At 44.3% G+C, this 18,177-nt stretch overlaps 1 protein-coding gene across 1 annotated transcript in view; it reads left to right on the top strand.

Annotated features, from left to right (window-relative positions):
- Window positions 1-452: 452 nt before the first annotated feature.
- The window catches only part of ENPP2 (ectonucleotide pyrophosphatase/phosphodiesterase 2), a 188,903-nt gene continuing 171,178 nt past the window's right edge, over window positions 453-18,177 (top strand). Inside the window, exon 1 of the mRNA XM_077493256.1 lies at window positions 453-583. Coding sequence (XP_077349382.1) covers window positions 563-583 — 21 coding nt within the window. The 5' untranslated portion in view covers window positions 453-562. The remainder of the gene's footprint in view (window positions 584-18,177) is intronic.

The following is an 18,177-nucleotide window of genomic DNA, read 5'->3' on the forward strand; positions in this document are numbered from 1 at the left end:
AACTTCCACTTTAAGCTTTTTTTTTATTTTTGTTAATGGGAGATAGCAGAATAAAGCAAGGAGATTAGACCTTTGGTGTCAGGATCTTCCTTACATGTCCGATCAAAATGGGAAGAATAGGAATGAGACCTTTAGTATCATGTCGTAAGTGTTAAAATTCACTCCTCAAGGAAGTTAGACTTTGTAATTTTTGTATTCTTATCAACTACAGAAAAAGACAATGGTAAATTAAGCAAATTCTATATATTTTTTAATTATTAATAAACATTAACTGGACCTTTAAAACAATAGTTTACCGGTTATATAACCTGCTAAACCTATTGGATCCTTGAAAACCACATGTGAAAGTAAATGTTAGCAAGCATTGATTGTAGAACATCAACCAATAGGACCATTGTCTTCAAGGACAGCTGACACCCTTACTTCATCAGCATTGCACAGATCTCCAGGGCAAACAATCAGCACTAATCTATTATCAGCTAGTCTTGAGTTCACCACCTCTCCGAAAAGACCTTTCCTCTCTCTTCCACTCTGTGAAAAATCAGGAATAGCACTTTAAGGAATGGCTATCTGGAGTAAAGCGGTACGGTAGGCTTTTTTTTTATTATTTTTTTTATTTTATGTATGAAAAGTTGCTGTGACAAGTGTCAGCAGAGTAGTGATAGCAATGAATTAGCATATTGGGGCAAGTTTATTAATGTTGCCCTTCTGTGGCCCCTCTAACTTGCCTGAGTCCAACCTAATCTACTGTAATTTAGTATATATTTCCCCCCTTAATTATAATGCTGTGGACAGTTCCTAGTATTAGCAAACTTCTGTGTAATGGGAAAGTGACAGCAAATTCAACCTTGTGGAATCTATTTCTGATTGTAAGGCTGCATTTCTACCCGAGCTTCATGTTTTTGGGCATTTTGTTGTGCATTTGTTTGCACATTTGTTAGTGTTTTTGTACTGTGTTTTCCAAGCATTTTGGAGTTTTTGGAGTTTTTGCATTAGCCAATAGAAAAAACTATCATCTGTTACATCATTCGTTGCTATGCATAGCTCTCAACTGTCCCTGATTTCGAGGGACTGTCCCTGATTTGGAGCAATGTCCCTCTGTCCCCCTCATTTGTCCCTCATTTTGGTCTGATCCATATAGTTGTATATGATATGCACTTTTTATCTTTTAAAAAGTGTTTCCCAGGGCTAAACCTTTCATCTAAATTATAAATTGCTGCATTTGTCAATTTTAAAAGCCTATATAAAGAAATAGTAGTGGTAAATAAAAGCCCTAGTGGATTTATTATTTTGATTTTTTTGGGGGGTTAATTCTCCTTTAAGGGGGTGTGACAGGGGGCGTGTCCTATTGGTTTAGTAACACTTTAACGTGTTGTCTATGGAAAATATAAACGACATTACCAAAAGTATTGGGACGCCTGCCTCCACACGCACACGAACTCCAACGGCATCCCAGTCCACAGGGTCCAACACCGAGCCGGCCCACCCCCTGCAAGCCACTAAAGCCCCAACTCCCCTGGAAAGCCGTCCACAAGGCCCAGGAGCGTGTCCATGGGAATGCCCAACCACTCCCCCAAAAGCGCCTATTCCTATATACATTTTTTAGTAGGTGTCCCTCATTCCCATTTCAAAATGTTGGGCGGTATGGCTATTTGTTTCCGCTTTCAGCTGCTTCACAAATGCACCAATCTGCCTAACCAAGCTTCAAAACCTTTTTTGAGCTTCTGCCCTGGTTCACACTGATGTGATGTGGGAAACAAACCAGATTCGCTGCTTTCCCCCGCATCGCACTGCATAGCAATTGCACGGCGTCCATGAGATCTGCTGTGTCAATGTTAGATTACTGACACCCCTAAAAAGATCACAAAAAACAGTGCTATTGGCCAGAATGTGATTCAGGTGTGGGGGGAAAAAAGAGCCCTGCGCCATTTTGGTGTCGATGTAATGCGATTTGAGAGGTATAAAATGTATGGCTCAGATCGCACCACTCGGAAATTCCTGTGCGGATCACATGCAGTGCTCCGCATGCTCTAGTGTGAATCCAGGCTCAGGCGTTTGGCCTCAGGCATTTTGGTGTGGAGATGTAAACCCCAACAATGAGAATAGTTGATTTTTTTTGCCTCCCTGAGCGGTTGGGAGCTCCAAAATGCTCCGGTGTGAATGGGACCTAAAGCTGTATATTTTAAACCTGTTTTGCTCATGGGTTTTCCAGTTAGTTTTAAAAAAAAGGGCAAGGTAGAGCAATAAAGTTGCTTTCTCTTCATTAGAGATGAGCAACATTTTAGATTTCTAACTCTACTGAAATGTCAAATGAAATTTGGAGATTTGGCAAACTGCATAAAATCCTATCAGAACCCAGAAACAAAAATTCCATTTATTTTAAAAGAAAAGCAAGCGAGCACAATCTTTAATTTCCCTGACGTTTTAATGAACGTTTTTTTGTGGGGGGTGGGTGACGGCAAACGGTGTACAGGCAAACCCACCTAAACCCCGGTGGACCGCAACACTCTTACCCTGGGCTTTCTTCCAGGCAACCGGCTTCCCCTGTGTCTCCTCCCTCCTCCTCCCAGCAGGCCAGTGTAGCTTCTCCTTTTGGCCAATTGGGAAACGGGTCTTAGTCTTGCTTCCTGATTGGCCAAGAGGAGAATTAGTGTGACACTAGCGAATGTTCATTCACTAGTGTCACACAACTGGGTGCCCTGCATGCAGATGGGGGGCAGCATCTGTGCGATTACCCCTTATAAAAGGGCCGCCACTGGTTTAGAGGTTTGGCAACATGCGTTAAAGCCTATCTGAACCCAAAAGCAAAAATATAATTACTATTTTATTTAAATTAAATAATTTATTGCAGTTTATCAATCCTTGGGTGAGGTGGCTGCGTTAGGCACCAGACTTTTTTCCTTAATTTTCACCTGGTGGTCCTGCCATAACACACTTTGTGTCCTAAAGTGAAAACTCTCATTGTACTGTATTTATCTTGTTGCCATTCTAGACAGCTCTCCTGATTTGAACTACAAACCCCTCTCTTCCTCTCTGTTATGAAAAGGGAGGTATTTTGTAGTTCACAGGAGATAGCTGGGAGAATTTATAACATTGTTTGAGATTTCAGTTCAGTACACTTTAGGGGCGTTGCTAGGTCTACAAAAGATTTGGGGCTACAGCCCATAGCAGGGAAGTAAAGAAAATCATATACTTGGGCGGGCATACACATATATATAATATACATGTGTGTGTATGTATCTGTATATATGTATGTATATATATATATATATATATATATATATATAAAATATTGTTGCATATCTGTTGTGGATCCCCACTTACATCAGAGTCCCCCTTATTACATCAGGGTCCCCAGAGAGCCCCCCTTACATTGGGGGGGGGGCTGTGGTTCCCGACAATTATATTGCCCGGCAGATTGGTACAGAAGTGGACGTCGGGACAATGATTAAATTGTCGAAACTGCTGAATATATATAAGAACTTGTGCCTGATAACATTAACTAGTCATGTTCCTCCCCCAGCCACCAGCTGAGCAGATGAAGCCCGGAGCCAACCCTAGGTATGAGACTCTGGGCTATGGGCCCCAGATTCGGGGCTATAGCCCCAGTAGCCACCCCCTAGCGACGCCACTGGTACACACTAAATTTAACCAGTTCTTTCTTGCGCTACAGTTGAATTATGGCTACAGCACAGGCTTACTTTGCTGGGACGCTGTGCATGGTCGTTGTACTGTGATCGCACTGAGGGGCATGCGGGAAGTGCGCTCTGTGATTGCTACATTCTTAGGACACAGCTGATTACAGATTTGGGGTAAAGGGCCAATCACAGCAGCCCTTTACCATGTGATCAGCTGTGTCCAATGATGGCTGATCAAGGATATAAACACAAGCCGGTTATCACCATTCCTTTCCTCACACTGACAGCAAGAAGAGGAGAGCCGTTAACCAGCTTGTGTTAAAGGGACATCTACACTGATAACCAGGGCACTGATTATCAGTGCTAACTCATCAGTGCATATCAGTGAAAGAGAAAAATTACCTGTTTGCACAAGTTTAAAAACAATCTATGAAAAAAGATGATTTTCCAAATATTTCAGTCACTTTTTATTTTGTTTAGCAAAAAATAAAAACCTCAGTGGTGAATAAGTACCACCAAAAGAAAGCTCTATTTGTTTGGGAAAACTGATAAAAATGTTTCATGGTTACAGTGTTGCATGAGCAATTGTCATTCAAAGTGTAGCAATGCTGAAAGCGGAAAATTTACCTGGGCAACAAGGGGGAAAAAGTGGCCTGTAGGCAAGTGACTAAAGGATACTTCATTACTAGCCAGGTCAACTATTATGTTTCTGTATTTTCATAAAATGTACTAAGCCTGAAAAAACAGAAAACTAACCCTAAAAGCAGAAAACAAAGGCAGTCGCCCTATTTAAGGTGTGGTACACTGCAATATTTAACTTTTTTTGGGGGGGTATTTTTGGTGTTTTCTTTAGGGGTAGAAAAAGGGTAAAAAAATGTAAAAAAAAAATTCAGGCAAACTCAATTTTGACAAAATCACTTTTCCTCATCTATCAAGTTGACAATGCTTCAATTTGTATGATATTATATACACAAGCTAAGCTCTGTACCACATAGCAAGAAGCACGATTTTTGTTCTCTAGCTTTTTCTCTCACGTGCTTGTACAATGACATATCACCCTATAGACCGACACTAGGGATGAGCCGAACACCCCCCGGTTCGGTTCGCACCAGAACTTTCGAACAGACCAAAAATTCGTACGAACTTTAGAACCCTATTAAAGTCTATGGGACTCGAACGTTCAAAATCAAAAGTGCTAATTTTAAAGGCTAATATGCAAGATATGAAACAGACAACACCAGCAATAAGGGGTAGCTTCAGGTGTATACTGTGCTGGAGGCACACAACACCCACTTTAACTCCTGCAGATGCCTGTATTAGAGAACACCAGCAATAAAGGGTAGATACAGGTGTATACTGTGCTGCGCTGAAGTCACACAACACCCACTAACTTCTGCAGATGCCTGTATTAGAGAACACCAGCAAAAAAGGGTAGATACAGGTGTATACTGTGCTGGAGGCACACAACACCCACTTTAACTCCTGCAGATACCTGAGAAAAGAACACTGTCCCTGCCTATATTGCTCTTTCCCTGCACGCCGGAACACACTACACAAGGACGTCGTGCTGGCGGCCTTATATAGTGTGGGGCGTGTACTAAAGCCCCTGAGCTATAATTATGGCTCTCCTCGCTGCCGGCGCTGTGATTGGTCAAGCATGCGGGCTCACAGTGCATGCTTGGCCAGTCATGAGCCAGCAAATTCGTGTGGCACGAACAGCCCACAATGCACTACGCCATCGCAGTGCATTGTGGGCTGTTCGTGCCACACGAATTTGGTGCGAACGGTCCACAAAGTTCTGAATACGCCGAACAGACGAACGGCCAATGTTCAAATCGAACACCGAGGTCATCCCTAACTGACACCAAGAGTGCTTTTTTTCGAAGAGCTTTATAATATTATTGTAAAATTGAAGAGGTGGCAACTTGTTCTAACAAGAAATATAACAAATTTGATTCAGCTGTAAATATAGAAATACGTGTTATTTGATTGAAATGTATTTATTAGTTTGGGTTGAGGAACAAAGGGAAATGCAACAAACACATTAAAATTACAATAAAAACTAACATACGTTTTCACAAGTTAAAACACAAAATGCAAGTGTGATTTAGGATTGCTTTGTGTATTGGCAAGTAGCTGGAAGACAGTCTGGGAATGATGGAAATGGTGTAAATTCATCTATGAACGTCCAAGATTTATGCCCCGTACACACGATCCAACGTTCCGACTACAAAGCCGTGGATTTTTTTCCGACGGATGTTGGCTCAAACTTTTATTGCATACACACAGTCACACAAATGCTGTCGGAAATTCCAAACATCAAGAACGCGTGGTGCATAACACTACGACGAGCTGAGAAAAATGCAGTTCAATAGCCAGTGCGGCTCTTCTGCTTGATTCAGAGCATGCGTGGACTTTTGTTCAATGGACTTGTGTACACACGCTTGGAATTTCCGATAAGTGTTGTTGTTGGAAAATTAGAAAACCTGCTCTCAAACATTTGTTGGCGGAAAGTCTGACAGCAAATGTTCGATGGAGCATCCACACGGTCGGACTTTCCGACAACAAGCTCACATCCAACATTTCCCGTCGGAAATTCCGACTGTGTGTACGCAGTATTAGAATTGTTCGTACAATTTTGCTTTGTGCGTTGAACACAATCTATTGATCTATATAATTTTTAACGTAAAAGTTCTAGCCAAAATCTTTTTTATCCGTGCTCCACCACACTCGTGTAGGAGAAATCCAAACTCACCAGACAACTAAATAGGAGATTCCCTGTAAGGATCTGAATACAGGAAATCTCATATTATTTAGTTGTCTGGAGTTTGGATTTCTCCTACACGAGTGTGTTGGAGCATGGATAGTTAAGAGAATCTGTCACTAAACAGATCTTTTTACCCCCTTTAGCCCTTTACCCCTTTTCTTGGTGTTTGGCCTCGCTCTTTTGTATTGTGGAGTTTTATATTTTTATTCTATTTTTTTATTTTTAATTATTACCTTTTTGCTTTGTATGGATATTCACTATGCACTAAATGTTTTGCATATTTGCGTTAGCGCCAACCTTTTATATAATTTACAAGTCATTTTGTTTCTTCAACATACTAGTTGAATGAAAAAAAAATGACTAATCTTTTGGCTGCATAAGACTGGTACAGTTTTTCTTTGCTCAACCCAGCAGGTTGCACAAAAAAAAACAAAAAAACTGAAAGCTCCTGTGGGAGCCGCTGTACTAACCATGCAAGGTTAGTCCAGTGATCTCCCATCTCCCTCGCTGAGCTGTTGTGCTCTAATGGGGGGATGCCCCCCCCAGTACACTCTGATTAGCGCTCTCTGCCATTGGCTAAGAACGCTGATTAGGAGTCAGTCGGCTGCTGGTTTTCCAGCATGCATGTCTGATAGACTGACATTCACACGGGTAGAATGTCAAACTTTTTTTTTTAACCGGAAAATGTCTCCCGACATTATGCTCATGTGTACGGGGCTTTATAGAGGAACTTCAGCCTATCCCCTCCCTCTTTTATTTTACCCACTTACCTTTCACTGTGCTCTGCGCCATAAAAATACTCAACTAGCCAGCAGATCCAGCATTGAGCTGCCAGGATCCTTCACTCTGCAGCTGCTGCACAGGTCCGGAGCCGCCATGTTGCCTGTGAAATCTAGGCCCACCCCCTTCTCCTTACTGAATGGGACTGCACATCATGTATCCTAGGAGGCACCAGGGCACAGCATCATTCGCCTAGGCCAGTTCTGTAGATTGGGGGGTGGGGTAAGCCGAGACTTTGAAGCCAAAAAAAAGTAAGTAAACAAAAAAGTAACCCAGCATCAGTGCTGCATTGGGGGGGGGGGGGGGGGTGCAGGATAGGGTGGAGGAGGGTGTAACAGGAAGGTGAAGGTCCACTTTAAGATCCTCCACTCTGTCCTATTTAATGTTGATTGGGTCTCTGTTGGGTAGATTTTCTGTGGAGTCACCAGGACAGAAGATCTCACCAGTGTGAAAACAGGCAATATTAAAAATAAAATGAACTTGTCAGGTTTACTGCTGGTAAGATGACCTTCTTCAGCACATACTCCTGTGTTAAATGATATCTATAGCCAAACCTATATTTGTTTTAGATTTAATAAGGAGTAGTTAAAACCCATCAAATTGTTTTTTGTTTTTTTTCCTTTCTGTGTCTTCACTTCCTCTGTCAGATTGGATGGAGAGCATCTGTGAACAGCAATTTTCAAGTCTTGCCACAGATTCTCAATTGGATTTAGGTCTGAACTTTGACTGGGCCATTCTACCACATGAATTGATCTAAACCATTCCATTGTAGCTCTGGGTGTATGTTTAGGGTCGTTGTCCTGCTGGAAGGTGAACCTCCGCCAAGTCTCAAGTCTTTTGTAGACTCTAACGGGTTTTCTTCTCAGATTGCCCTGTATTTGGCTCCATCCATCTTCCCATCAACTCTGACCAGCTTCCCTGTCCCTGCTGAAGAAAAGCATCCCCACAACATGATGCTGCAACCACCGTGCTTCACTATGGGGATGGTGTGTTCAGGGTGATGTGCAATGTTAGTTTTCAGCCACACATAGCATTTTGCTTTTAAGCCAAAAAGTTCAATTTTGGTCTCATCTGACCAGAGCCCCTTCTTCCACATATTTACTATGACCCCCACAAGGCTTTTTGTAAACTGCAAACTGGGTGTCTTATGTCTTTTTTTCAACAAATGACTTTCTTCTTCCCACTCTTCCATAAAGGCCAGATTTGTGGAGTGCAGGACTAATAGGTGTCCTGTGGACAGATTCTCCCACCTGAGCTGTGGATCTCTGAAGTTCCTCCGGTCCTACCATGAGCCTTTTGGCTGCTTCTCTGATTAATGCTCTCCTTGCTTGGTGGACGACCATGTCTTGGTATTTTTGCAGTTGTGCCATACTCTTACCATTTTCTGATGATCTCAGTGAGATGTTCAAAGCTTGGGCTATTTTTTTCATAACCTAACCCTGCTTTAAACTTCTCCACAACTTTATCCCTGACCTGTCTGGTGTGTTCCTTGGCCTTCCCTAACAAACCTCTCAGGGCTTCATAGAAGAGTGAAGAGCTGTATTTATACTGAGATTAAATTACACACAGGTGGACTATTTACTAATTAGGTGACTTCTGAAGGCAATTGGTTTTACTATATTTTAGTTAGGGGTATCAGAGTAAAGGGGGCTGAATACAAATGCACCCCACACTTTTCAGATATTCATTTGTAAAAAAAAATGGGAAAACCATTTATCATTTTCCCTTTACTTCACAATTATGTGCCACTTTGTGTAGCATAAAATCCCAATAAAATACATTTACGCTTTTGGTTGTAAGATGACAAAATGTGGAACATTTCAAGGGGTATGAATACTTTTTCAAGATACTGTATCTTTCATTTAGATATATTTGGGGTGCAACTTTTGCAAACTCTTTTTTCCACCTATTTGTTCTGGCGACCCTTATCATTAAAAGTGATGAGAAAAACTAAAATTTTGATTAATTACCAGTATAGGAATTGAAGGAAAATATTCCACTTGGGACACTCATTTTGATGAAATTGGGGATTAAACCTCCCGTTCTAGAGATTTCCATTAACTTCCTGTTGCATCCTCAACAAGACAGCAAAAGCAAAAAACAAAACAACAGGCGGTTTAACCCTTCCCTATTTTATCCAAAAGTAAAAAAAAAGATCTGTGGCTATACATACACTTATACACTTTAAAGCATGGTGTGAAGCTTTCCTCCCCAAAGTGTGAACAACACTGGCAGCCATTGGGAGTATCATAAGCCAGGTGTCAATGCTGATTAGTGGGGAAAGGTGATAAGGTGGAAAACAAACAAATGATTCTTTGTAGTTTGCCCTGTGTCTCTTCAAGTGTAAATGTTGAGTTGATCAAGCCAATTTTAAGGGAATAAAATCTGCAAAGAGCAAGATTATTAGATTCTCAGATCTCTGATTGCTAATCATTTAAGTCAACGACGCTATCAGTTTAGTTCCTTATCAGCTGCAATGTATCTTTCAACAGTGTATCACTCCAGCCAATAAATCAATAAGAGGCTGATTTGCTTTGTTAGCTTTTGAAGGCTTCCAGTAAAAGTATAACCTGAATTGGCGATTCTTAGGAAGAATGCATTGTGTAATATTCTTGTGTTTGGTTTCAGTGGATCTCTCAGATATGTGTGACCGGTGCATTGACACGTGGTTTCTATGTGCTATACTGGTATAGCTTTGTCTTTAAGTGACTATAACACACGCATGTTGGTTTTGGGTTTTCCCACCCCCGCTGCCCTTTACCCCTTTTTAATAACCAACAAGAGTCCTGCCACGAACTCAAGGTTACAAAACAAACCAATGAAAATCAGCTGCTGGCATTGGCCGCATTAATGATCTATAGGCTTTCAATTGTATCAAAAGCAGATGTGAGCTGGGATTATCGTTGGCTGTTTACTTTATGGAGTGAAGGACTTCCATATATCTTGGGTGGCTGGACATCTGTGTATAAGCCCAAAGGGTTCATTCACTCTGTTTGATAACCAAGCTTTCTATGTGATGTTCTGCCCACTACGTTCAATAATCCTTTATATTTATTTTTTTATTAAGGAACATAAATAAAAGCTAAAGTTTATTAGGAAACTATGGAGGGATCGGATAAAGCTTTGCAGTTTAAAGGAGACCATCTGTTTAAATTGAAATCCTCCAACACCTTTGACTGTCTCCGAATAGTAACATGTATAGATTGCCCGGTCTTACAGCTGTGATTTTTATTTTAGTGGAATAAAGTCTGTCTCTTTTTTAAATAGCTAATATTATAGTAATGGGCTCTGTTACCAGTCCACCACATAAGGCTATTTGTGTACATAAGGCTATGTGTGTACAGTATTCCTGGTATAGATATTTTTTACATTGAACCAGCTTGAACCAATGTAATTATACATTTACCATACCTGTGGGTGAGAAGCTGGAAATCTCTGAAGAAGACACCACCACTACAATGATCTCCACAAACTTCCAGGTCCCATGTCGAGCGGCTCCCTGCTGCCTTGTGAACACAGCATGTTGCCCACTCAGCCCATGCGCCATTTCATATAATGCTTTACATTTACCTAATGATTGCAACACTTTTATGAGGGGGACAGCATGATGTCACCACCCCGCCTTTCCCATCTGCCCCTTACATTGGTGATCAGTTGGAAAAATGCAACCCTTAAGCCCCATACACACTATCCGATTATCTGCTGAGTTTTTGCTTCAGATTTACCAAAACCATGTAGTAGAAGGGCCTGCCTGATTGCATACACATTGAAAGTCCTAAGGTTTGTCCTCATATTATATGGTTTTGGTAAATCTGAAGGAAAAAGTCAGCAGATAATCTGATAGTGTGTATGGGGCTTTAGGGTCAGTTCACATCAGAATGTGATGTAGGAAAGGCACATTATGTACATGTTTCCTGCACGGTGCTCAAAAAGCACTGGCCTTGCGTTCTGTTGCGGGTACCAATACATTGTTAAGGACACCCCAAATGTAGAACTCAAATGCACTGAGAACATGGATCATGTTCCTGTGCAACTCTGGTGGTAACTATCCCTAATGCCGCGTACACACGACCGGACTTTTCAACATCAAAGGTCCGACAGAACAACTCCAGCAGACTATTCGATCATGTGTGGGCTGCAGCGGACTTTTGATTTGCAAAAGTCTGACAGACTTTAGAAATGGAACATGTTTCAAATTTTTCCGCCAGAACTCCGCCGGACCCAGTTCCTACCGAGAAATCCGCTCGTGTGTATGCTAGTCCGACGGACAAAAACTGACGCTAGGGCAGCTATTGGCTACTGGCTATGAACTTCCTTATTCTAGTCCGGTCGTGCGTCATCACGTTCGAATCCGTCGGACTTTGGTGTGATTGTGTGTGGCCAAGTCCATTCATTCGGAAAGTCTGTCAGAACTCTGTCAGAACTCTGTCAGAACTCCGTCAGAACTCCGTCGAAAGTCTGTCGGACCTAAGTCCGGTCGTGTGTACGCGGCATTACAGTGGTGGTCAGAATGCCACACTGAAAATTACTAAAAAGTAATTGGTGTCAAGCTGCTGGCTTTGCCAAGTGGCATTGGCCCACAGAATTATGCATGCACCAGCAAATGGGAGGTCATAGCTGAAGGAACCTCTGGAGGAACCCTGGGGTTCTATGGAACCCTGATTGAGTATGCCAGTTCTAGAGGGAACCCACAAGCATGGCACATGCATAGTTACATTTGTCCAAGCTGGACCATACCTGGAATTCTTCACAGGGCCTTAAAGTCCATCTCCAGGCAATATACATTATGTTGTATAGAACATGGTTGGAGCCACTGTCTGGGTTGATATCTTTTGTTCAACTGAAGAGGTTTCCCTTTATTTGGTGAGATTTTCCATCACATTTTGTCCCAAAGAGACAGAAAAAAGCAAAACAAGTTTTGGTAAAGTGAGGAAGCGATGGAGCTTTGCATCATGTTTAATTGCTGTTCTCTGTGCCTTTCCATCCCAATAGATTCTTCACTTCTTGTGTGTAGTTGGAGTTGTCATCATTCTTCAAGAAAAAAAAGCTTAGTTATTTTCCTGCATTTCAGTGCTCTTCAGAGGTTCCGTAATTCTTGGCTATATAGATTTAGGAGGCCATGACAGAAATGTATTTCCTCTAAGGCCGCGTACACACGCGCGGACTGTTTGCCCAACCTTGTTCGTCAAACAGTTTCGGCAAACAGTCCGCTCAAAATTTGCATGAGCGGACTTGCCCACACACGAGCGGACTGTTTGACGAACAAGGTTGGGCAAACAGTTCGCTCAACTTTTGAAATGAACGGACTCGCCCACGTAAGGAGGAGGCAAATCCGCCCATTTCGAGCGCGTGTACAGGTAGGCGGGGCCCGCGAAGGAGACGTCGCGGGCTCCGCCGCCTGGAATGGGCTTAAAGGGGAACCCCAACGCCGAAAAAAATCGGCGTGGGGGTTCCCCCCAAGTCCAGACCAGACCCTTGTCCGAGCACGCTACCCGGCCGGCCAGGAAAGGGGGGCGAGCGAGCGCGCCCCCCCTCCTGAGCCGTACCAGGCCGCGTGCCCTCAACATGGGGGGTGCCTTGGGGAAGGGGGGGCCGCGCGGCCCCCCCACCCCAAAGCACCTTGTCCCCATGTTGATGAGGACAAGGGCCTCTTCCCGACAACCCTGGCCGTTGGTTGTCGGGGTCTGCGGGCGGGGGGCTTATCGGAATCCGGGAGCCCCCTTTAAGAAGGGGGGCCCCCGGATACCGGCCCCCCACCCTATGTGAATGAGTATGGGGTACAATGTACCCCTACCCATTCACCTGTGAAATAAAGTACAAAAAAAAACACAACACATGGAAAAAGTATTTTATTGCACAGCTCCGGGGGTCTTCCGTCTTCGGGGGTCTTCTCGCCGGACTCCTCCGCTATGTGTGTGTAGCTCTTTTACTAGCGGAGGAGTCCGGCTTTCTTCCTCCCCGCCGCCGGCCTCTTCTCCCGACTTCGGGGGTCTTGTCCCCCTCTTCGGTTCTTCTGCCGGGCCACCGCGCCTGGTCCGGTGGCCCGGTCTTCTGTCGCCGCTGCCTTCCGTTCTTCTGTCGCCGCCTTCGGTTCTTCTGCCGGGCCACCGCGCCTTCTTGTAGCTCTTTTACAGGCGGTGGCCCGGTCTTCTGTCGCCGCCGCTGTCGTCGTCGCCGCCGCCGCCGCCGCCGCCGCCGCCGCCGCCTTCCGTTCTTGTTCTTGTTCTTCTTCTTGTTCTTCTTCTTGTTCTTCTCCTGGAGATGTTGACTCGACGATCTCTCCGGCCGGAATGCCAGAGCCGCGCTGTGCGGTCACTTATATAGTGACAATGGGGCGGTGTCACATGGTATATGTCACATGGGTTGGTCACATGGTGACCCCGCCCCCTTACGATGTCATAGTCCCCATGTGACATCAACCCATGTGACCAACCCATGTGACATATACCATGTGACACCGCCCCATTGTCACTATATAAGTGGCAGCGGAGCGTGTCCCTGGCATTCCGGCTGGAGAGCTCGTCGAGTCAACATCTCCAGGAGAAGAAGAAGAAGAACAAGAAGAAGAACAAGAACGGAAGGCGGCGGCGGCGACGACGACGACAGCGGCGGCGACAGAAGACCGGGCCACCGCCTGTAAAAGAGCTACAAGAAGGCGCGGTGGCCCGGCAGAAGAACCGAAGGCGGCGACAGAAGAACGGAAGGCAGCGGCGACAGAAGACCGGGCCACCGGACCAGGCGCGGTGGCCCGGCAGAAGAACCGAAGAGGGGGACAAGACCCCCGAAGTCGGGAGAAGAGGCCGGCGGCGGGGAGGAAGAAAGCCGGACTCCTCCGCTAGTAAAAGAGCTACACACACATAGCGGAGGAGTCCGGCGAGAAGACCCCCGAAGACGGAAGACCCCTGGAGCTGTGCAATAAAATACTTTTTCCATGTGTTGTGTTTTTTTTTGTACTTTATTTCACAGGTGAATGGGTAGGGGTACATTGTACCCCATACTCATTCACATAGGGTGGGGGGCCGGTATCCGGGGGCCCCCTTCTTAAAGGGGGCTCCCGGATTCCGATAAGCCCCCCGCCCGCAGACCCCGACAACCAACGGCCAGGGTTGTCGGGAAGAGGCCCTTGTCCTCATCAACATGGGGACAAGGTGCTTTGGGGTGGGGGGGCCGCGCGGCCCCCCCTTCCCCAAGGCACCCCCCATGTTGAGGGCACGCGGCCTGGTACGGCTCAGGAGGGGGGGCGCGCTCGCTCGCCCCCCTTTCCTGGCCGGCCGGGTAGCGTGCTCGGACAAGGGTCTGGTCTGGACTTGGGGGGAACCCCCACGCCGATTTTTTTCGGCGTTGGGGTTCCCCTTTAAGCCCATTCCAGGCGGCGGAGCCCGCGACGTCTCCTTCGCGGGCCCCGCCTACCTGTACACGCGCTCGAAATGGGCGGACTTTCCGAGCGGGAACAGTCCGCTCATTTCGAAAGTACAGCGGACAAGCCCACACACGGGCGGACTGTTCGCTCAAACACAGTTTCAGCGGACAGTTTTTCGGAATTTCCGAAAGACTTTGTCCGTCCAACTGTCCGCTGAAACTGTCCGCTGAAAGCCCACACACGAGCGGACTGTCCGCCCAAACACTGTTCAGCGGACAAGGTTGGGCGAACAGTCCGCCCGTGTGTACGCGGCCTTAGTGTTTAGGAATCTCACTTTGAGCAGTGTTCAAGAATGAATTACCATCCTAGAATATGGGAACATGCTTTGCATATACTGTGGACAAGGTCCTGCCAAATGGCTTCATAATTTGTTGCCGTTGTAAGATCATGTAGATCAGTCATTGCATTTTACCACTTTCATAAAAGGGTTGCCTGTACCATCACAGATTTATGTTTAAGTCTTTAATGCAGCCTCCCGGTGGGCTTTAATGCCTGGACAGTGATACGGCTTCTGTAACATGTGACTGGCTCTCACAGCTGTTACATAATCGGGAGCCCTTCCATCTTACTCCCGATCGAGAGCTGTGACCGAGAGCTGTTGCATCCTCAGGCCAGCATTGATGCACATGTGCAGCAGTTGGGTGTTAAATTCCACTATATATGCCGTTGCATATATAAATTGTACCTTCAGCAAGAGGTCTACTGTTGCGCTTGTTCCAAAGAGACTAATTGCCTGCTGATTCCAGTAGTCATTTTTAGAGGTTGAATGGGTTGAGTTGTGGCATTTCGGAACTGACAAGTGAGTTGGCTGTCCAATGCTGTCAGTGAGCTTCGATTATGTCTTGTTTTTACCGATGCAGTTTGGCATTGGCATAAGCTGTTTTTAGGCTCCTTGGCGCCATTGGCCTTATTCAAGTATAGTGGTTTCTTAATCCTGAAGTGCAGTTACCCAGAACACCCAATCAGAATTTATATACAGATCTGACTTCAGCAAACTGAATTCTAATTGGATCTGTTATCATGTAAGAATGAAAAACTCTATGACAGTAAATTAGGCCAAATTTGTCTGAGAAGCGTTAAAATACCAATAGTAGAACAGCTTGTTCCATTCCATTTACACCATCTGTTCAATGACTGGATTTTATATTTTTACTTGTTTGGGAAAATAAGATGTACAATGATTTGATCTGATGTGATCTGTACATCCTATTTTTTAATTAATTAAATTTATAGTAACAGTAGTTCTGATTTTGAGGAAAACAAGTCACTTGACAACTATATAATTATATTGAGTTCATCAATGCAAACTTTAATCTAAAGCATAATTTTAGCCAAAATGTCTGTTAGTTTTGGATATAATGTAAAATGTATTTTTTTTTTTTACTATGGCATCTTTATCTTTTTTGAGAGATTTTCTAATTCTAGTGTGGTCAGCAAAGTGAGCAAACCTCTACCAATGGGGGGCAAAGGCAGTAATAAAACACAGCAGAATAAGGTGAGAAGCTCATATTTTCATTGCCATCTGTGAGTGCCTGCTGAGTACATTTCCCAATTTCCTGTGTGGTCACCCGGACAGAAAGTGAATCTTTCCCTAGAGTGACATGGAAGAGGTTTAAGCAAGGCCAGAAAAAAAAGTTTTTCCAGATTTGCCAGCAAATTTCTCCACCACCTGCCCTTGAAACTCTTGATAATTGCATGATAAAAATCGGCACAGTGTTTTTTCCCCCCTGCGTTTAGGTAATATTAGACGCCCAAGCAGAATAGGTGGATGAACATGAGAGAGGTTCTAAACCTAAATGAAAAAAAAAATGGCTAGGCGTGTGTTGGTGACTGGCCCTCTGAATTGGAGAACATAGTCAAATTGGAGATCATGACCAATAAAGGAAACTTTTGTCATCTGAAAGCCGTGCTAAATGAAAATTAACACCTTTTTTGAAAGTACTGTTAACTAAATGGAGGACAGATTACAGAGAATTGTCACTTATATGTAGATGCCAGATTGTATTCAGTGTGGAAATGCCTCTATCTACAATCACATCTGTGGTGCTAATGGCTTACTCCCACTGATAAGGTTAATTGCGCACTTCACCGCTGCTTAGAAGTAAACAGTGATTTGCATGAGACTCTAGTATGTTACTGGGTATAAATGTAAAGAATTCAACCAATAATGTAACCATACAGAGTTTGTGCTCCGGAAGGCAAATAATATAAATATACAGTATCTCTGAAAAGTGAGTACACCCCTCACATTTTTTGTAAATATTTTATTATCTTTTTATGTGACAACACTGAAGAAATGACACTTGGCTACAATGTAAAGTAGTGAGTGTACAGCTTGTATAACAATGTAAATTTGTTGTGCCCTCAAAATAACTCAACACACAGCCATTAATGTCTAGACCGCTGGCAACAAAAGTGGGTACATCCCTAATTCAAAATGTCCAAATTGGGCCCAATTAGCCATTTTCCCTCCCCGGGGTCATGTAACTCGTTAGTGTTACAAGGTTTCAGGTGTGAATGGGGAAAAGGTGTGTTAAATTTGTTGTTATAGCTGTCACTCTCTCATACTGGTCACTGGAATTACAACATGGCACCTAATGGCAAAGAACTCTCTGAGGATCTAAAAAAAGAATTGTTGCTCTATATAAAGATGGCCTAGGCTATAGGAAAATTGCCAAGACCCTGAAACTAAGCTGCAGCATGGTGGCCAAGACCATGCAGCGGTTTAACAGGACAGGTTCTACACAAAACAGGCCTCACCATGGTCGACCAAAGAATCTGAGTGCACGTGTTCAGCGTCATATCCAAATGTCGTGTTTGGGAAATAGACATATTAGTGCTGCCAGCATTGCTGCAGAGGTTGAAGGGTCAGCCTGTCAGTACTCAGACCATACGCCACACACTGCATCAAATTGGTCTGCATGGATGTCTTCCCAGAAGGAAGCCTCTTCTAAAGATGATGCATGAGAAAGATTGCAAACAGTTTGCTGAAGACAAGCAGACTAAGGACATGGATTACTGGAACCATGTCCTGTGGTCTGAGACCAAGATAAACTTATTTGGTTCAGATGGTGTCAAGCGTGTGTGGTGGGAACCAGGTGAGGAGTACAAAGTGCGTCTTGACTACAGTCATGCATTGACTGTGGGAGTGTCATGGTCTGGGATTCCAACCTCCCAAAGACCCTGATGGTCAGGATCCCGCTCTTCCAGGCTACAAATAGCTGCAACAACGCAATCACGCTGGGATGGATGCCCAATCGGCGTCGATAGGATATGTCCCGGACTTCCATAACTTTGTAAGTGGATATTTGGATAATTCATTAAAATGCCACAAGTTCTAACCTAGAGGCGCCTGTTCACTTCTTTTTGCATATCCTGGAGTCTGCTCTCAATTCCCTCTGAAGGCTTGCCCTGGTTTAGGGACTACTGCAAATTATATACAGGTCTCTCCTGTCACTATCCCCTATGTTGGGGCTGCAGGAGTGCTGCCGGCACTGGGGAACTACAGTTAATTGAGGGAACCATGAATGCCAACATGTACTGTGACATACTGAAGCAAAGCATGATCCCCT

This window comes from Lithobates pipiens, unplaced genomic scaffold, assembly GCF_037356315.1.
Source record: "Lithobates pipiens isolate NorthernLeopardFrog02 unplaced genomic scaffold, aLitPip1_a1.2 Scaffold_19, whole genome shotgun sequence".
Lineage (NCBI taxonomy): Eukaryota > Metazoa > Chordata > Amphibia > Anura > Ranidae > Lithobates > Lithobates pipiens.